Below are 17,195 nucleotides of genomic sequence, written 5' to 3'. Positions count from 1 at the left end.
AACAACAACAACAACAACATGGTATTAGGATTCATTCCTTGGGCTTATCTTTTTGTTTTTATTTTTAACTTTGTATTGTGAAATTTGTGACAGTTTACAGGGAGCCCAGGATTCCTAGTAGCATAGTGAGTTATACATTGAGCTGCTAACTACAAAGGCAGCAGTTTGAATCCACCAGGTGCTCCTCTGGATAAAGATGAAGCTTTCTGCTCCCATAAACTTTTATGGCCTTGAAAAACCCTACATGGGGTCTTGATGAGTTGAACCCGAGTTGTGGCACACCACAACAACCACCACCAAGTGAAGGTTTACAGAGCAGATCATCACTCTGACATTGAACAAATCATACATTTAATTTCATCTCAATGATTGCAATCCCCTCCATGGAATATCACTTATTCCACTTCCTCACTCTGTCTCTTGTTTCTGTTCCTTTTTTCCCCCCAACCCTTCTGTAATTTATGCTTAGGGAAATGCTGTCTCCCTGAGCCCAAATGGTTGACCATTCTATGATGTGTGTTTCTCACTGGGGTTGTTGTTCCTCCTGTAGACCTTCTATTGCTTGGCTGAAAATTGAGAAACGAGAGTGAGTTCAATTCCAGACCTGAAAGGGGACCAAGGGTCATGGTCTCAGAGTTCCACCAGTCTCTACATGACCAGCTTTATAATTTTGAGTTTTGTTCCACATTTTCTCCTGCTTTATCCAGGACAGTCTTTCTTTCAGAGCTGTTTGTGGTGGTAGTTGGGCACCATCTAAGTTCGTCTGGTCTCAAGGTTGTGGAGACTCGTGTTCATGCTGTCCATTAGTCCACTAGACTAATTGCTTCCAAGTATGTTTGGTTTTCATCACTCTTCCTTCCTCTGGACAGACAGACACCTACAGTTGCACTTTTTATGCCTCCGGCTGTCTTTTTACCTTCATCTCAGCTAGTGCTCTTTTTGAGTATTTTTGTACTTACAGAATTACCCTTGAACACATTTTCTTTATTAAATTTGTATTTCTTGAGAGATAAAAAATGGATCCCAGTGTTCAGCAAGGTAATTAAGACGCTGTGTGAAAATTAACTTTTGCTTTTGAGAGAAAATTTTTCAGAGAGGAAAGGGACTTCCTAATCAAGTCTATTCTGGGATCAGTTGGGTATTAGAGAACAGTGAAATGAATGCTGGTTACTAATAAAAATACAATGTTTCTCGGCTTCCAGAGAGAAGACAGGGTAATTTTGAAGGAGACGAAAGTCTGGATCGAGCAATTTGAAAGAGATTTGACAAGAGCACAGATGACAGACTCAAATTTGCAGGATAAATATCAGGTAAAGGATGGGAATGAGACTTGTTTGTTTTTTTTTTTCCAAAAGCTTTGCTTGCGTCAGTTCCCTATGTGCCCTTTAATTTTTGTATAATCTTTCAAATGATACCAATAAGCTTCATGCAATTGAATGATTGTATTTCTATGAAAATATTTGGAAATTTTAAGATAATAAGTTTAAGAGATAATAAGCTTCACGCAATTGAATGATTGTATTTCTATGAAAATATTTGGAAATTTTGAATTGTACTATTTGCAAAGGGTCTATGGATCCTGGGGCTATCAACACTTGCCAGAATTCAGCCTTGTACATGGCCTAGAGCACCCACACCTAGTCACTGTTATTGTAGAGGTCAAGGTCTTATAGATGTCACAGTGCACAAGATGCCACAACAACAGAAAAATCCCTAAAATGTCAAAATGAATTTCCTTATAGGATGTTGTTGTTGTTGTTGTTAAGTACCGTAAAGTCGGATAGCATAAGATCTATTTAATAAAGGATTGTTGCACGAGCATTCGGAGTGGGCTCACCATTGGCGTCAATCGCTGTAAACTGACCGATTCAAGAAATACTCTTGGATCAAGTTGAGGCCACAGTTGTTGATGTTACTACCGGGGTCATCACAAATATCATTAACTGGGCTTCTTCCCTCCAATTTTCACTCCCAAGACACAAATTCTTATTAGTTTTCCCATTAAAAGTTGTGATAGATTCTGTGCAGGGCTGGTATTTTGCTCCTAAATACCACATTTCAGTCGACACTGTATGGCATATTCTACTCTATAGTATGATTCTTTCGGGCTGTAGGATAAGCACTGGACTACAAGGTCAGTTTGAACCACAAAGTCAGTGATTTAAGGTCACCAGATATTCCCAACTGCTCCGTGGAAACCCTTACAGGGTCGCTAGGAGTCAGAACTAACTCGACAGTACTTAACAACAGCAACAACAACAACAACAAAAAGTGTGTGTGTGGGGGACCACAGTGATGTGAGAGATTCATCATGGCAGGCAATAAAAGATTTAGCCATGGCAATAGTTGTGGTTTTGCATAGTCTTTGCTATGTAGTGCGCCTGCGTGTGGCTGGATGATCATTCAATATTAAGTTTGTTGAAGTAGGCAAATTAATAAATGTGTCCCGATGTGGCCTTGCGGAATAATGCACTAGACAGAAAGGTCAGTTTGAACAACAAGGTCAGCAGTTCAAACCCACCAGCCACTCCTTGGAAACCCTGCACAGGGTTGCTATGAGTTGGAACCAACTCCACAGCACTTAACAACACTAACAACAATATATGTACATACCCTTTTGCTTGGAAACTCAATGTAACGTTTTCCCCCCAATACAATTTTTGGGGATGAGATCCACTACAATAATTAAACTTGTAAATTGAGAAGTGCGAAAACAAAGTGAATATACCTTTTTAGTTCACTGATGAAATTTTAATTTTTATACGATTTATCAAAATAGAGTCTCAAGCCACAGAGTTAGCTTTTCTGTAGGTATTATTTCTAAAGAGTCAAATGAAGGACTTGAAATTTATAAAAGTGAGACACTCTTTAAAGACAAAGATGACCACAGGTCTCCTAAAATAGGGTGGTTGTTGTTGTTAAGTGCCGTGAAATCAATTCTGCTTCATAGAAACCCTGTACAGGGTTTAAGAGGAATGACTGGTGAGTTTGACCTTATGGTTCAAGCTGACCTTGCAGAACTGCACTTATTCTATAGCACCACACCACACCACAAGTCCAAAATAAGATTGTTGTTACAGTTCCGACTGATAGCAACCCCCTATAGGGTTTCTAAGGAGCAGCTTGTGGGTTTGAACTGCTGATTTTGTGGTTCACAGTCCACAAAAGCTCTGGTAGCAGAGTGGTTATGAGTCGGTTGCTAATCTCCAGGTCAGAAGTTTGAAACTACCAGAGGTTCCATGGGAGAAAGATGAGGCTTTCTGCTCCCGTAAGGATTTATAGCCTTGGAACCCCTATACAGGGTTGCTATGAGTCGGAACCAACTCCACAGCACATAACCATCACCAGTCCAGTACTGATCATACAACGCCACACCAGAAGTCCAAAAATAGGGTTAGAAGCCAACTGAAACCTGAAAATAGGAAACATTTTCTTATATCTGTATGTTTATTATGTAATCAGCATTTTCTGTATGTTTATACACATTAGGTAATAATGTATTGCCCAGTTTTTCCATGCATGGAACTCTGGAATAAAATTGAAGATTGATTTTATATTCTGATGTTTTTAAACATTGCATGAACTTGGAATGGAACATAAAACTTGTGGAAAAACACTTTATTCACCGTCTCCCCCCAGTGTTCTTATTATGAATTGACATGCTTGTTTATTTCTATGACTTTGAAATTCTTTTAGATGTGTTACCTACTAGGTTTTGAAGGGCCAACCTCCTGATCTTTTACATAATTGCACATTTTAATGGCGCTTTCGATTCATGTTTAGATCTGGAGTCATATTTTAGGATGTACTGATTTAGTATATAATCTAGAACTTTAATTAAAATCACTACTTTTCAAAGTTCGCATTAGGCTTACCGTTGAGTGTACCCATTCTAAATTTATTTTAATCACACTCTGGCAAATAATATAGTATTTAATACTTAATACCTGGTGTGACATTGTAGGGTAAGTACTGGACCGCAAGGCTGATTTGAACCTCAAGGTGGTTATACAAACCCAGTAGCTGCTCCTCCAGTCTATACAGGGGCACTATGAGTCTGAACTGATGTGACAACATTTAACAATAACAACCATAAAATTAGACAATTATTATATAAATGAAGTCTCCTAAAGTAAACCATTTTATACAGGTTTAGACAGAAATGAGATGTTTTTAATTCACTATTATTTTGACATATGCAATTTCTATTTATGAATTATTTCATATTTCAAAATAAAGCAGCTATTTTATTATTTGGGTGGATTGATACTCCTGGTAATGTCCTTTCCTGGAAAGCATAGTCTGGCGTCTAGATAATTTAACAAAAAATGAGGAAACCTCGAATTTCATCCTGCAGCTACTGCGTGTCCTTGCCAAACCATGGCTGGGTTTCCAGTATCTTCACCTGTGATATAGTAGTAATAATAATAATCTTTGTCTATGTTGTTGGGTTATGGAGCGAGGCAGAGGAGACACCGTAGGAAAGTCAGTTAGTTGAGGTATATAGAATAGGCAGAGCTCCATGAATGATAGTGGCCATCTGTATCATCACTGTTTTATTATTATTATCAATAACATATTAAATGCTATACAAATAAAAAGGACTGTTAATTGGGAAATGTGGTTTCCTTTGCTTTTGCTTGTTTTGACTCCTTTCCATGTTGTTGCTGTTTTTCTTTTCCAGTCATTTAAGCATTTCAGAGTTCAGTATGAAATGAAGAGGAAACAGATAGAACATTTAATACAGCCATTACACAGAGATGGCAAATTGTCACTTGATCAAGCTTTGGTCAAACAAGCCTGGGATAGAGTGTCCTGTAGGGTAAGTTCCGTCACAGCTTCCTGAAGGCGTCAGTAACTTAGTAACTTAGACTGCTGATGTGGTACTGTAGGATAAGCACTGGACTGCGAACCACAAGGTTGGCAGCTCAAACCTAGTCCCCTGCTCCTCGACAATTCTACATAGGGTTGCAATGAGTTGGAACAAATGCTATGGCACTTGCAACAACAATTTAGTCAAGTGTCTGTCCCATCACCATTTTCTACACAATGACATTGAAACAGATCTTACCACCTTTCCCTGGAGTTGGGGAGATGGAACTATGGGAGAATCTTTACCTTCTTGTCAAGTATTCCCTTTAAATTAATGGAATTGCTCGGTTTAACCACGCATTTCCTGCCTTTCCTGCCTTATAGTCTAGAGGATGGATTGAAATCCTATCTACATCTCAATTTACCCAGTTTAATTCTGGGATCTTTAGAAGAGGCGGTCCTCTATAAATGGTCTTCAAAATTCAAATCTCAGCAACTTCTCCATATTCTGTAATTATGTCTCATTCACTCAGCTGATAATAATTCTTGTCATATTTGCAAACAATTTTATATTCTTTAGTATATCTGATCTTTCCCAAACCTGAAGGAAACATGCTCAGTATCTTCGATATTAATATTTTTTACACTTAAAATTCAAGATTCAAAACCCATGAAACTCTTCAATCACTACTAGGAATCTTTGCTTTGAATTTACTGCATGACCTTCATTTTGATTACCTCATTGTTTCTGGACCTCTTCGGATTCTGTGTGAGGTTTATTAGTGATCCTTACTCTAATGACCAGGACCCACATCTGCTGGTGTACAACGGTTCTGTCCTTCAGCATGTCAGCAAACCCAAATTTTCCCTTCTTGGCTAAAGCAAAACTGAAAATGAATGGGTACTTTATGTCTTTCCCATAGAAGAAAACTGTTTGAATTTCTAACTCTGTTGCTGAGATAAGAAGCCCAGGTGGTGCTGTAGGATAAGCACTAGACTGCTACCTGCAAGGTCCGTGGTTTGAGCCTAGCAGCTGCTCCGCAGGAGAAAGATGAGGCTGTCTGATTCTGTGAAGATTTACAGTCTCAGAAGCCATATATAATACTGCTATGAGTCAGAATCACTCAATGGTGGTAGGTTTGGTGTAGATAAAGGGGAATCCCCTGGTAGTACCAATAATTTAAATGCTTTGCTGCTGATTGAAAGGTTCGAGGTCGGATTTCTTCCAGAGGTGCCCCAGAAGAAAGGCCTGGAAGTCTAAAACCGAAACACCAACCACTGCTGAACACCTTACAGAGCACAATTCTACTCTGACATACCTGGGAGAGTTGTAATGATCACAATGACAACTGGAGCTAAAGCTGGGATATATTTTAAGTTTGCTTAAAATTTGCAATTTTCTCCACATTCCCAAAGCATCAAATGTAGAACATAGCACAGGTTTTCAGATGAGCTTCCTAACGAAGACAGACGAAGAAGAAGGAGAGACGAACTACTTACGAATATTTAGTCACTGAAAACCTCAAGAATGGCAGAGAAACACTGTCAGACTGATTGGAAGAGATCCATATTTGTGCCCATTCCAAAGAGAGGTGACCCAACAAAATGCAGAAATCATTGGACAATCTCTTTCATATTCCATGCGAGTAAAGTTTTACTAAATGTAATACAGAAACGGCTGCAAGCATACATTGACAGAGAACTTCCAGAAGTTCAAGCTGGATTCAGAAGAGACTGTGGAACAAGGGATATCATTGCTGATGTCTGATGGATCTTGTCTGAAAGCAGAGAAACCAGAAAGATGTTGATCCGTGCTTCATTGATTACAAAAAGGCTTTCAATTGTTTGGATCATGACAAGCGATGAACAACATTGCAAAGTATGAGTATTCCTGAACACTTAACTGTGCTCATGAGGAATCTGTACAGAGCATGGGAACATGGTTGCCATGGTTCCCATGGTTTAAAATTAAGAAAGGTGTGCGACAAGGTTGTTTTCTTTCACCCTACTTATTCAAACTGTATGCTGAGCAAATAATCCAAGAAGCTGGGTTATATGAAGAAAAGCATGGCATCAGGGTTGGAGGAAGACTCATCAACAACCTGCAATATGCAGATGATAGAACCTTGCTTGCTGAAAGTGAAGAGGACTTAAAATACTTACTGATGAAGATCAAAGACCACAGCCTTCAGTAAGAATTGTATCTCAATGTAAAGAAAACAAAATCCTCACCACTGGAACAATAAACAACATTTTTATCAATGGAGAAAAGATTGAAGTTGTCAAGGACTCATTCTTGGATCAACCACCAAAACTCATGGAAGCAGCAGTCAAGAAATCAAATGGTGTATTGTATTAGGCAAATCTGATGCACAAGACGTCCATTAAGTGTTGAAGAGCAAAGATGTCAGTTTGAGGACTGAGGTGCACCTGACCCAAGCCATGGTATCTTCAATAATCTCATATGCATGTGAAAGCTGGACAGTGAATAAGAAAGACTGTAGAAGAATTGATGCCTTTGCGTTACTGTGTTGGAGGAGAATATTGAAAGTGCCACAGGTTGCCAAAAGAACCAACAGATCTGTGTTGGAAGAAGTGTAGCCAGAGTGCTCCTTGGAGGCCAGGATGGCCAAACTTTGTCTCTCATACTTTGGACATATTAATAGGAGGGCCAGTCGCTGAAGAAGGAGATCATGTTTGGTAATGTGGAGGGTCAGAGAAAAAGAGGAAGACCTCCAGCGAGATGGATTGGCAAAGTGGCAGCATCAATGGGCTCAAGCGTGGCAACAGTAGCGAGGTTGGCCCAAGATTGGGCAGTGTTTCATTCTGTTATGCATAGGGTCGCTATGAGTTGGTAGCAACTCAATGGCACCTAACACCAACAACATACTTTTGGGGAAATTTTAGTAATTGTCTCCTGTATTAGAATATATTTTTATTTATTTTATTTTTTTATTTCAGCTCTTTGATTGGCACATGCAGCTTGATAAAGCCCTGCCTGCTCCTCTGGGCACTATAGGTGCCTGGTTATACAGAGCAGAGGTGGCCCTGAGAGAGGAGATGACCATTCAGCAGGTCCACGAGGACACAGCCAACACCATACAGAGGAGATTGGAACAACACAAGGTAACGATTCCCATCAGAAGGCTACCCAACAAAGCCACTGAGTGGTCTGGAGCTGTGGTCTGCACAGGAAACCCACACATCCATACACATGTGTCTCAGAGACATCACACCTGTTCACAAAAGCTCTTTAATGTGCACTTTGCTTTCATATCTATAAGGTGGCGCTGTGGGCTAGCTATTGGGCTGTTAATTGGGAGGTCTGTAGTTAAAACGCTCCAGCTGCTTCACAAACTATCTGTTCCCATAAAGATTTACAGTCTCAGAAATCCTAGTCTGTCCTGTAAGGTCTTTATGAGTCAGAATTGGCTTGCTGGAAGAGGACTTTTTTTTCTTCTCATAAATGTATTTTAAAATAGCAGTTCCAGCAGTTTTACTTCCTGGGCTATTTTCCAATAACTTTGAAGCTTTCTTTGTTATTTCTGTTGCTGTATGCTATTTTTCAAGATAACATGAGTTTCTATAGTCATATGATGAGCGCTGAGCTCCAGGTCTCCTCATCACTGTTCCTATTCTCAGAGGAAGGCAGAATGAAGGGCTTATTTCCTGATGGTGTCAGATGAGGGGCCCATGGAGGGAACAGTGGTCCTACACAGTGGTAGGTTTAGGCTTTGAAGACTTCTTTGGTGTTTTTTACCTTTCCAGCTTAATATGTGAGTATGGTCGGTTGAATAAATGTGGTATTTTCATTAACTTCACAATAACGCAGCCCTGCATTCTATACAATTGAAGGTTTCTATCTCATTTGCCGGGGTTTTGCTGTCTGTGTTCAAAACAAACCTGTCATCAGAGGTTCGTACTCCTGACTACATATGACCAAATTATAGCTCATGTGTTATTTTCTGCCAAATCTCTGATAGATATGTATGTGTGTCCATATATCACATGTGTATTATTGTTGTTAAGTGTTATCTAGTAGATTCTGATTCATAGAGACTCTGTACAGGGTTTCCAAGGCTGTAAATCTTTGTGGGAGCAGAAAACTTCATCTTTCTCCCTCAGAGTGACTGGTGGGTTTGAACTGCCAACCTCATGGTTCATAGTCCAGTGCTTATCCTACAAAACTCCCTGATTCCCGATGTATATATTTTATTAAATAATATTTTAATTAATAAATTTAAAATATGTTTTAAAACTAACCTTAGAGGGTAGTATCAGGAGCCCTGGAGTCCTGGTGTGGCGCTGTGGGCTAATGCGTCAGACTGCAAAGTTGTTTGAAATGCAAGGTCAGTGGTTCAAGCACACCAGGTGATCCTTGGAAACCCTATACAGGGTCATTATGGGCCGGAATTGACTTGATGGCACTTAACAACAACAACTAGGAGCCCTTATAACATCATGGAACTGGGCAGCTAATAGGTTAGCAATTTGAATCTATGAGTCATTCCATGGGAGAATGATGAGGCTTTCTGCTCCCTTAAAGATTTACAGCCTCAGAAACCCTATACAGGGTCAGTCCTGGTGTGATGCTGCCCGTTAACGCCCTGGACTGCACTGTCGATTTGAACTGCAAGGTCTGCGGTCCAAGCTCACCAACCACTCCTCGGAAACCCTATGGTGGTGGTGGTTATGTGTCATGGAGTCAGTTCAGACTCACAGCGACCCTGTAAATCTTTACAGGAACAGAAAGCCTCATCTTTCTCCCATGGAACAGCAGTTTTCAGCCCGATTTGTAATCACTATGCTACCAGAGCTCCTTATACAAGATCACTATTAGTCTAAACCAACTTGATGGCACTTAACAACGAGTCTGTGGCACACAGCCACCACCAGCAGAGGGCGGTACAGTGGTAGGATTCTTCCATTCAGGCGACCGCACTTGACTCCTGGCCACTTTCTCAAGCACCACCACACATCCGTTGGTGCAATTAGCATGTGAATATGGTGCTGAATAAGACTCAGCAGAGCTTGGCATCCTAGGTGAAAAAAGAAATGATGGTGGCACTCACAAAAACGCAAGCATGCCACCAAGATTTAGAATGTTTAGTTGTCTACATTCTCCATATCTTTTTTAAAAATATGGACCCACTACACTATAGGAGCTCTGGTAGCATAGTGGTTACAAATCGGGCTGCGAACTGCAAGGTCAGCAGTTCGAAACTACCAGCCACTCCACAGAAGAAAGATGAGGCTTTCTGCTCCCGTAAAGATTTACAGCCTCGGAAACTCTGTTCAGGGTTGCTATGGGTCGGAACCGACTCAATGGCACTTAACAACAGATACAACAACACTAATGGAGTCCTGGTGTGGTGCTGTAGGCTAATGCGGCAAACTGCAAAGTCCGTTTGAACCCTAAGGTCGGTGGTTCAAGCTCACCAGCTGCTCCTTGGAAACCCTATAGAGGGTCGCTATGGGTCAGAATCGACTTGACGGCACTAAACAACAACAACAACACAGTATAGATGGAGTCCTGGTTTGGCACTGTGGGCTAATGCACTGGACTGCAAAGTTGGTTTGAACCCCAAGGTCGGTGGTTCTAGCTTACCAGCTGCTCCTTGGAAACACTATACAGGGTCACTATGGGTCAGAACTGACAAGACAGCACTTAACAACAACAACACTATAGACAGTCTTTCATCCCTGAATACATAGGCATTGTTTGAAAATTGGATTCAGATTATTTTAAGAAAATATGTTTTTAGAATTCGGTTTACCAATGAGTTTATCAAATTTTAAAAAATTGTTTTGTAAGTGAATATACATGTATGATTTATTGTTTAATGCCATCAAGTTGGCTCTGACTCATCGTGACCCTGGATAGGGTTTCTGAGAAGCAGCTGGTGAGTTTCTATAATAGGGATATTTTTATTCTACAGAGTCAGGTACACTTGTATTAACTTTTTTATTTTCCAGATGCCATCATTTTTCTGTAAAAAAAAAAAAAAAGAGTAGCAATCATAGCTAACTATTTCCAGGTATTTAACCATATTTCATTAAGTACTTACTTTTGTTGAACACTTGGCCTCAAGGATACAAGATAGGCATTATCCCCCACATTCTGCTGATTAGGAAACTTTAGGCAGAGAGAGATTAACACGTGATTTACCAAGGGTCACATGGGTCAAACCCAGGTTGTATAGCTGTCAATCATTGCATTTAAAGTAGACTCACAAAGCTACTGCTTATACCAGAATCCTGGTGTGGCGCTGTGGGTTAATGCGCTGGATGGCAAAGTCGGCTTGAACTGCAAGGTCATAGGTTCAGGCTAGCCAATCGCTCCTTGGAAAGCCTGTACAGGGTCGCTATGGGTCGGAATCAACTCGATGGCACTTAACAACAACAACTGCATATACCATGTGTTGATTGGCTGTACTTGTTAGTTTCCTCCTGGTGGTATTGCTATGACAAGATAAGCCATTCATTCCTATGGAATTAAGAAAAGAGCCCTCCCCCTCCTTCACCCACAGCCATTGTTCGTTACAGCAACTGTCTTCAATATGGAGGTCACTTTCATTCCTTTCTGGAGGATTGCATGTCACACCCTAATGGATCAGGGGTTATTGTTGTTGCTGTTAAGTGCCATGAGTTGTTTCCAACTTATTTGTGGTTGTTAACTGCCGTCGAGTTGGTTCCAACTCACTGGGACCCTGTATAGGGTTTCTGAGGAGTGGTTGGTGAGTTTGAACCACCGACCTTGTGGTTCAAACTGACCTTAAGTTTGAGTGCTATCCAGGACTCCTTTTGATTTATAGTGACCCTATATAGGGTTTCCTGGTAACGGCTAGTGACTTTTAACCACCAACTTGTTGGGGCTTTTTCTGATAAGGGCCATTTGGATACTCACAGGCCGTACTTAAAGTTATTAACTTAAAAATTGTTGTTGTTGTTGTTAAGTGCCATCGAGTCAGTTCTGACTTATAGTGACCCTGTGTAGGGTTTCTGAGGAATGGCTGGTGAGTTTGAACCACCGACCTTGCAGTCCAGCACATCATCCTGCAGCACCACACCAGGATTAACTGAACAATCCACCTGCTCACAGGGTTGCTATGAGTCAGGTTCCATTTGACAGCACCCAACACCACCAATAATAATGTGGTTGCTGGCACTGTGGTTACCTTGACAAGGCCAGATCAAATGATTTCGTGGGCCTTAAACGATCTGCTCTGGTAGTGTAGTGGTTACGAATCGGGCTGTGAACCTTAAGGTCAGCAGTTCGAAACTACCAGCTGCTCCGTGGGAGAAAGATGAGGCTTTCTGCTCCCATAAAGATTTACAGCCTCAGAAACCCTGTATAGGGTCGCTGTGAGTCGGAACCAACTCCATGGCACATAACAATAACAAACCGTCTGCAAGCTGGGTGTTCCCCACCTCTGCCCTAGAGGATGCTTCCAGTATCTCTGCCTCCCAGTTCCTGGACCTCCTCGTCCCCAGTGACACTTCCTACTCCCTCTCTGGCCCCTCTTTCCATAGTTACAGTTCATAGCTCATCTCTCCAGAAGTTGCAAATCTGTGTTGAATATCTCCCTCACCAACCAAATGTGTGGGGTCTCAGCACATCTTCTCCAAGGAATCTCATCCACATTGTGGCCCCGCTGGCTGCTGCTGTCCTTAGGCTCTTCCTCCCTTCACTTTCCTTTGGACTCTGTTTACATTCTGTACACAGTCACTAAGTGTCATTCCTGGCACACACCCTTAACCGACTTTTCCGTATGTCACTTTGTCCTCCTATCCTGGCTAAGCCAAACTCTGCCTCTCTCATGCCCACACACAAACTGTGGCTAGAGACGAACACATCTGCAGGCCCAGTGACTAACCCAAGTGGGCCCTCTCTGCCTGCAGCCGTATGCCATTTCTCAACTCCATCCCTTCTCCATTCCTAGGATGGCATTTTCATACCTTGTCTCCTCCAACCTTTCACACCTCCTCCCTCTTCCTCACTCTTAACTGGTGGCATTGCTTCCTATTTCTCTCAGAAAATAGAAGCAATCAGGAAAGAATTTCCGCCAGCTCCCACGACCACATCAGCCCACGTACGTGCATCTGTGCTCGCATGCTGGGTCTTCACTCTTGTTACTATGGATGAACCATCTGTGCTCAGAGCTCAGGCCAGCCCCTCCACATGGGCATCAGATCTCCTGTCTTCCCCTCTTCTGCACGAGATGATGCCTGTGGGTCTTCCCTCTGCAGTCTTTTCTCTCCTTACTGGATTTTTGTTATCCACATTGAGATATGTGGTTATTTCTCTGATTTCCCAAAGTCTCTCCTTAACTCTCTTCCCCTTCCAACTCCTATTCTCACATTCTCCTTCCTTACAGCTGTGTTCCTTGAACAAGTTTCACTTCTGTTTCAGAATTCTTATCTCCTCTTCTTTCTAGATCTTGGTCCAGTTGAGTTTTTGTCTGCCATGCGATCCATGCCAAGTTCATCCAGGTTCTCCTGGTTCCTAACTTGAATACCAGTTCTCAGTCCCCACCATACCATACGATTCCTTCATCCGTAAATGCTTTCTTCACTTGGTGTGCTTGTGTTATACCTACCTCTCTGATTATGCCTTTCACACTTTTCCTTGTCTTTCAACCCAATTTCTCACACTGTGGTGACAAGCTGTGGTAAAAAGAGTGATGCTACTGGTATCTCTGGATCACACATTGTAGCAGAGCTTCCAGGTTAAGACAGACTAGGAAGAAAGACCCGGAGATCTACTTTAGAAGTTTAGTCCATGAAAACCCAATGAATGACAATAGACTATTGTCTGCTGTGGAGATGGAAGATGAACCCTGAGCTCAAATATGCAGTGGCCACAGCAGTAAACTTCAGCATACCGGTGATCACGGGGATAACCCCGCAACCTTTCCTTGGGATTGTGATGGGATTGCCACAAATCAAAGCTGTCTCAAGGGCAACTAACCCGAACTAATGTTTATTGCGCTCTTTCTCCAAGGAGTCTTCAGAAAGTGTGTTGGTGAATTCCTTTCCCCTCCATTTTTCCATGAACTGCTTGAAGTGCCTTCTTAAGTGCCGAGGCGTGTTCACGGCATGTGTGACACATCTGCACACGGCGCAAACAAAAGCTCCTGTCCTTCCGCAACATGCTGCCTAGTGGGAGGAGCCAGCTAAGCAATAATATGCCGGATAAAGCATATACTATGTTGGAAGGTGCCCTGTTAGCATACTGTGCTACATGCTGGGCTGCTAACAGCAAGGTCAGCACTTTGAGTCCATCAGGCACTCCATGGGAGAAAGATGAAGCCTTCTATTCCAGTACATAAACAACAACAAAATTATTTATAGCCTCAGAAACTTCATACTGGGTCACTATGAGTTGGAACGGATGCTACGGCACACCCCCCTACTCCCACCCCCACCGTGTTAGAAGGTAGAAGAGATATAGTAAGTAGTGGGTGGTGTTGTCATTTTAAATAGGGGGGTCAGCCAAGCTCATGGAAAGATGGCACTAGCCAGGCGAGCACATTCCCATCTCCAGACCCTTGTCTTTCCCATCCCTCTGGAATGTTCTCTTCCTTCAGCCTGAAACATTCTCTGTGAAATATTGCCAGTATTCTCTTCCTCATCTCCTCTGGGCCTTTACTGAAGGGTTACCTTTTACTCAATTCTTTCCTGGCCACCCAGTTTGAAATGACAATTCTTCAAACACTGCATTCCTCCCTTTTCAGCTTCTGTGTTTTCTCTTTTGCACTTACTATCTCATCACCTGCTGTCTCTTGGCACTAACTGTCTACCTAACGGATAACTGCTGTGCTATAGCATCGCCAGTGCCATCAGGACAAAGGGACTGTTTGTGGTGTTTTGGTTTTCCCCCCACTGTTGTTTCTCAAGCCCTAAGTTGATTTTATTTTAATGCTTTATTGTGAACTATGCAATAGTTTACATGGGGGAACATTAGCTTTACATTCATCCTATTGTATATCATTTCAGTGCCATGATTACAATTCCCTCCATGCATCATCAACCAACCAAAGGGTATATACCCCACAAGCCTTCCCTCTGGTCGTCAGCACACAGCCCCTCTCCCTCTCTGGATCTAGAGTGCCCAGCCACTCCATCTCTCCATATCATTGTCTCTGCCTCCATCTCTGGCGTCACTGCTTTTCTGGGTAGGGTCCCGCTCTCTGCTCTTCTCCCCTGATGGTCCCAGGGATCTCCGCTCCTGGACTGCAAAGTCAATCACTCCCCTGCTTTTGCTACAAAACACCTACCTTTACATTTCCAACCCTCACAGTCAGTCCTGATAGCAATAAGTCACTATTGTACCACATGAGTGCTATCCCCATCTCCTTTCATTAGCCCCGCCCAGACAGATTGTATACCACTCAGTGGAGATTCCACCCTCCTCCACGCCTTCTGTATCTAGGCTCCTTCTTGAAAGCTTGTAAGCCAGTGACTTCTTGCCTTTGTAGCCTCTCCCCCCCACCCCCCCCCATTTTGGATAGCCAATGTCCAAGTTGCCCATCCCTGTCTACCCTGTATATCGAGGGGGGGGGTGGGTGGGAATTATCCTCGCTGTAAAGATTTGTTCCCTCTTTTGAGCTAATGCATCCATAGGTGTAGGTCAAGTTCATCAAATTGTATCAGATTACTTTTTTTCCTCTTCTTTCATCTTCTAGTTGCGCTCTGATCATCCAGTCATTGAAGCCAGGTCAGGTGGGTATTATCTGTAAGTGTGGGTGTTCTTAGGCATATGCCCTCTCTTCTTATCAGCTGGATGCTTCACTCTCCACTCTAGTCCTCTGTGGCTATATTACTGACTCTGGGCCCAGGAATCCCCAAGTCTTGCCATACTGCTGGCCAGCCGGATCTCTACCCGGGTTCACAAGAGTCTATTGAATGTGGTAGGGCTTAGCTTGCAGCTTCATTGCTGTTTTTCCCTCACCTAAGTTGATTTGGGGATTTGGAATACAGCAGCATCCCAAGATGGTTTTGGAGTCTTGGTGTGTTGCTGTGGGTTAATGCACTGGACTGCAAGGTCAGTTTGAACCACAAAGTCAACAGTTCAAATTCACCAGCTGTTCCTCAGACACCCTATACAGGGCCACTATGAGTCAGAACCAACTTGATAGCACTTAACACCAACAACATGATGGTTTTACAAATATTCAGGTTGTCAGTTAAAAATCAAACAAACAAAAAACTGGGTCAGTATTACTAATTAATATTTTCTTTGAATTTGTGTATTTGGCTAAGTTTTCACAATTTTTGGCATAAAATTGTTCTCTTATTGTTTTGGTAATCTTCTTGTGTCTGTGGTTAAGGCCCTGTTTTGTTTTCACTTTTGTTTATTTGTCTTCTTGCTTTTCATAGTCAGTTGCCCGGTTGGAATTGTTGACTTGCTCTGCCATAGTGTATCCATCTTTTTTCACCTATTTTCTTTGCAGAGGAATGGCAGTTTTTTCAGGGTACCCCTCAGGCTGCTGTGTGAGAATAGTTTGGTTTAGGGATAGAGGATTGAAGCCAGTGTACCAATTTCAGTAATCCAGGCAAAGTTACCAGTTGGAGCAGGGTGCTTGCCATAATTAGTGAAAATAGATTCTGGATGTATTTTGAGGGTAGAGCAAACAGAAATCTCAACATAGATACACATATAAAAAACAGAGAAGTCACAAAAAAAACTATGTTATTTGGATTGAATAACTGAAAAAACAATTTCCATCCACTGAGATGGGGGCTTGAAAGAAATGGTTGGGAGATCAGTAGGAGCGTGATAAATATGAGTTATCTTTTTCTCAGCCAAGTAGACATGTTAAGTTGGCACTTAGAAATAAAAGAGAGGCATTCAAGACTGGGTTGAACAGAAATTCAGAACTAGTGGAATAAAGATGGCTATTTAAACCTCTGAGTTAGAAGAATTTAAATAAAGAAGTAAGTATAGAAGAGAAATTGAGATGGGAAATCCAATATCCTGATATCAAAGAGTAGAAGATGCAATAGAGAAAAACATGTGCAGGAACAGCCAGTGAGGTTGGAGGAAACCCAGTTCTATGTGGTTCTAGAAGTCAAATGAAGAAATGCATCAAGGGTAGGGTATATTCAGTGATTATGTGGTTATGTGCCATGGAGTTGGCTCTGATTCCTAGCAAGCCTCTATAGGGTTTCTGAGACTGTAAATCTTTGTTGTTGTTGTTGTTGTTGTTGTTATGTGCCGTGGAGTCGGTTCCGACTCATAGCGACCCTGTACAGGGTTTCCGAGGCTGTAAATCTTTACAGGAGCAGGTCGCCTCATCTTTCTCCCGCGGAACCACTGGTAGTTTCGAACTGCTGACCTTGCGGCTCGCAGCCCGATTCGTAACCACTACGCTACCAGA

The 17,195-nt window shown here is 42.1% G+C and overlaps 1 protein-coding gene across 1 annotated transcript in view; it reads left to right on the top strand.

The window, feature by feature from the left end:
- The window catches only part of SYNE1 (spectrin repeat containing, nuclear envelope 1), a 554,350-nt gene that overhangs the window by 84,395 nt on the left and 452,760 nt on the right, over window positions 1–17,195 (top strand). The window contains exons 9-11 of the mRNA XM_006874353.1: window positions 1,203–1,310; window positions 4,685–4,822; window positions 7,774–7,938. Of these exons, the coding sequence (XP_006874415.1) occupies window positions 1,203–1,310; window positions 4,685–4,822; window positions 7,774–7,938 (411 nt within the window). The remainder of the gene's footprint in view (window positions 1–1,202; window positions 1,311–4,684; window positions 4,823–7,773; window positions 7,939–17,195) is intronic.

This window comes from Chrysochloris asiatica, unplaced genomic scaffold (genome assembly GCF_000296735.1).
Source record: "Chrysochloris asiatica unplaced genomic scaffold, ChrAsi1.0 scaffold00271, whole genome shotgun sequence".
NCBI lineage: Eukaryota > Metazoa > Chordata > Mammalia > Afrosoricida > Chrysochloridae > Chrysochloris > Chrysochloris asiatica.
This window is presented reverse-complemented; position numbering and strand designations above follow the sequence as displayed.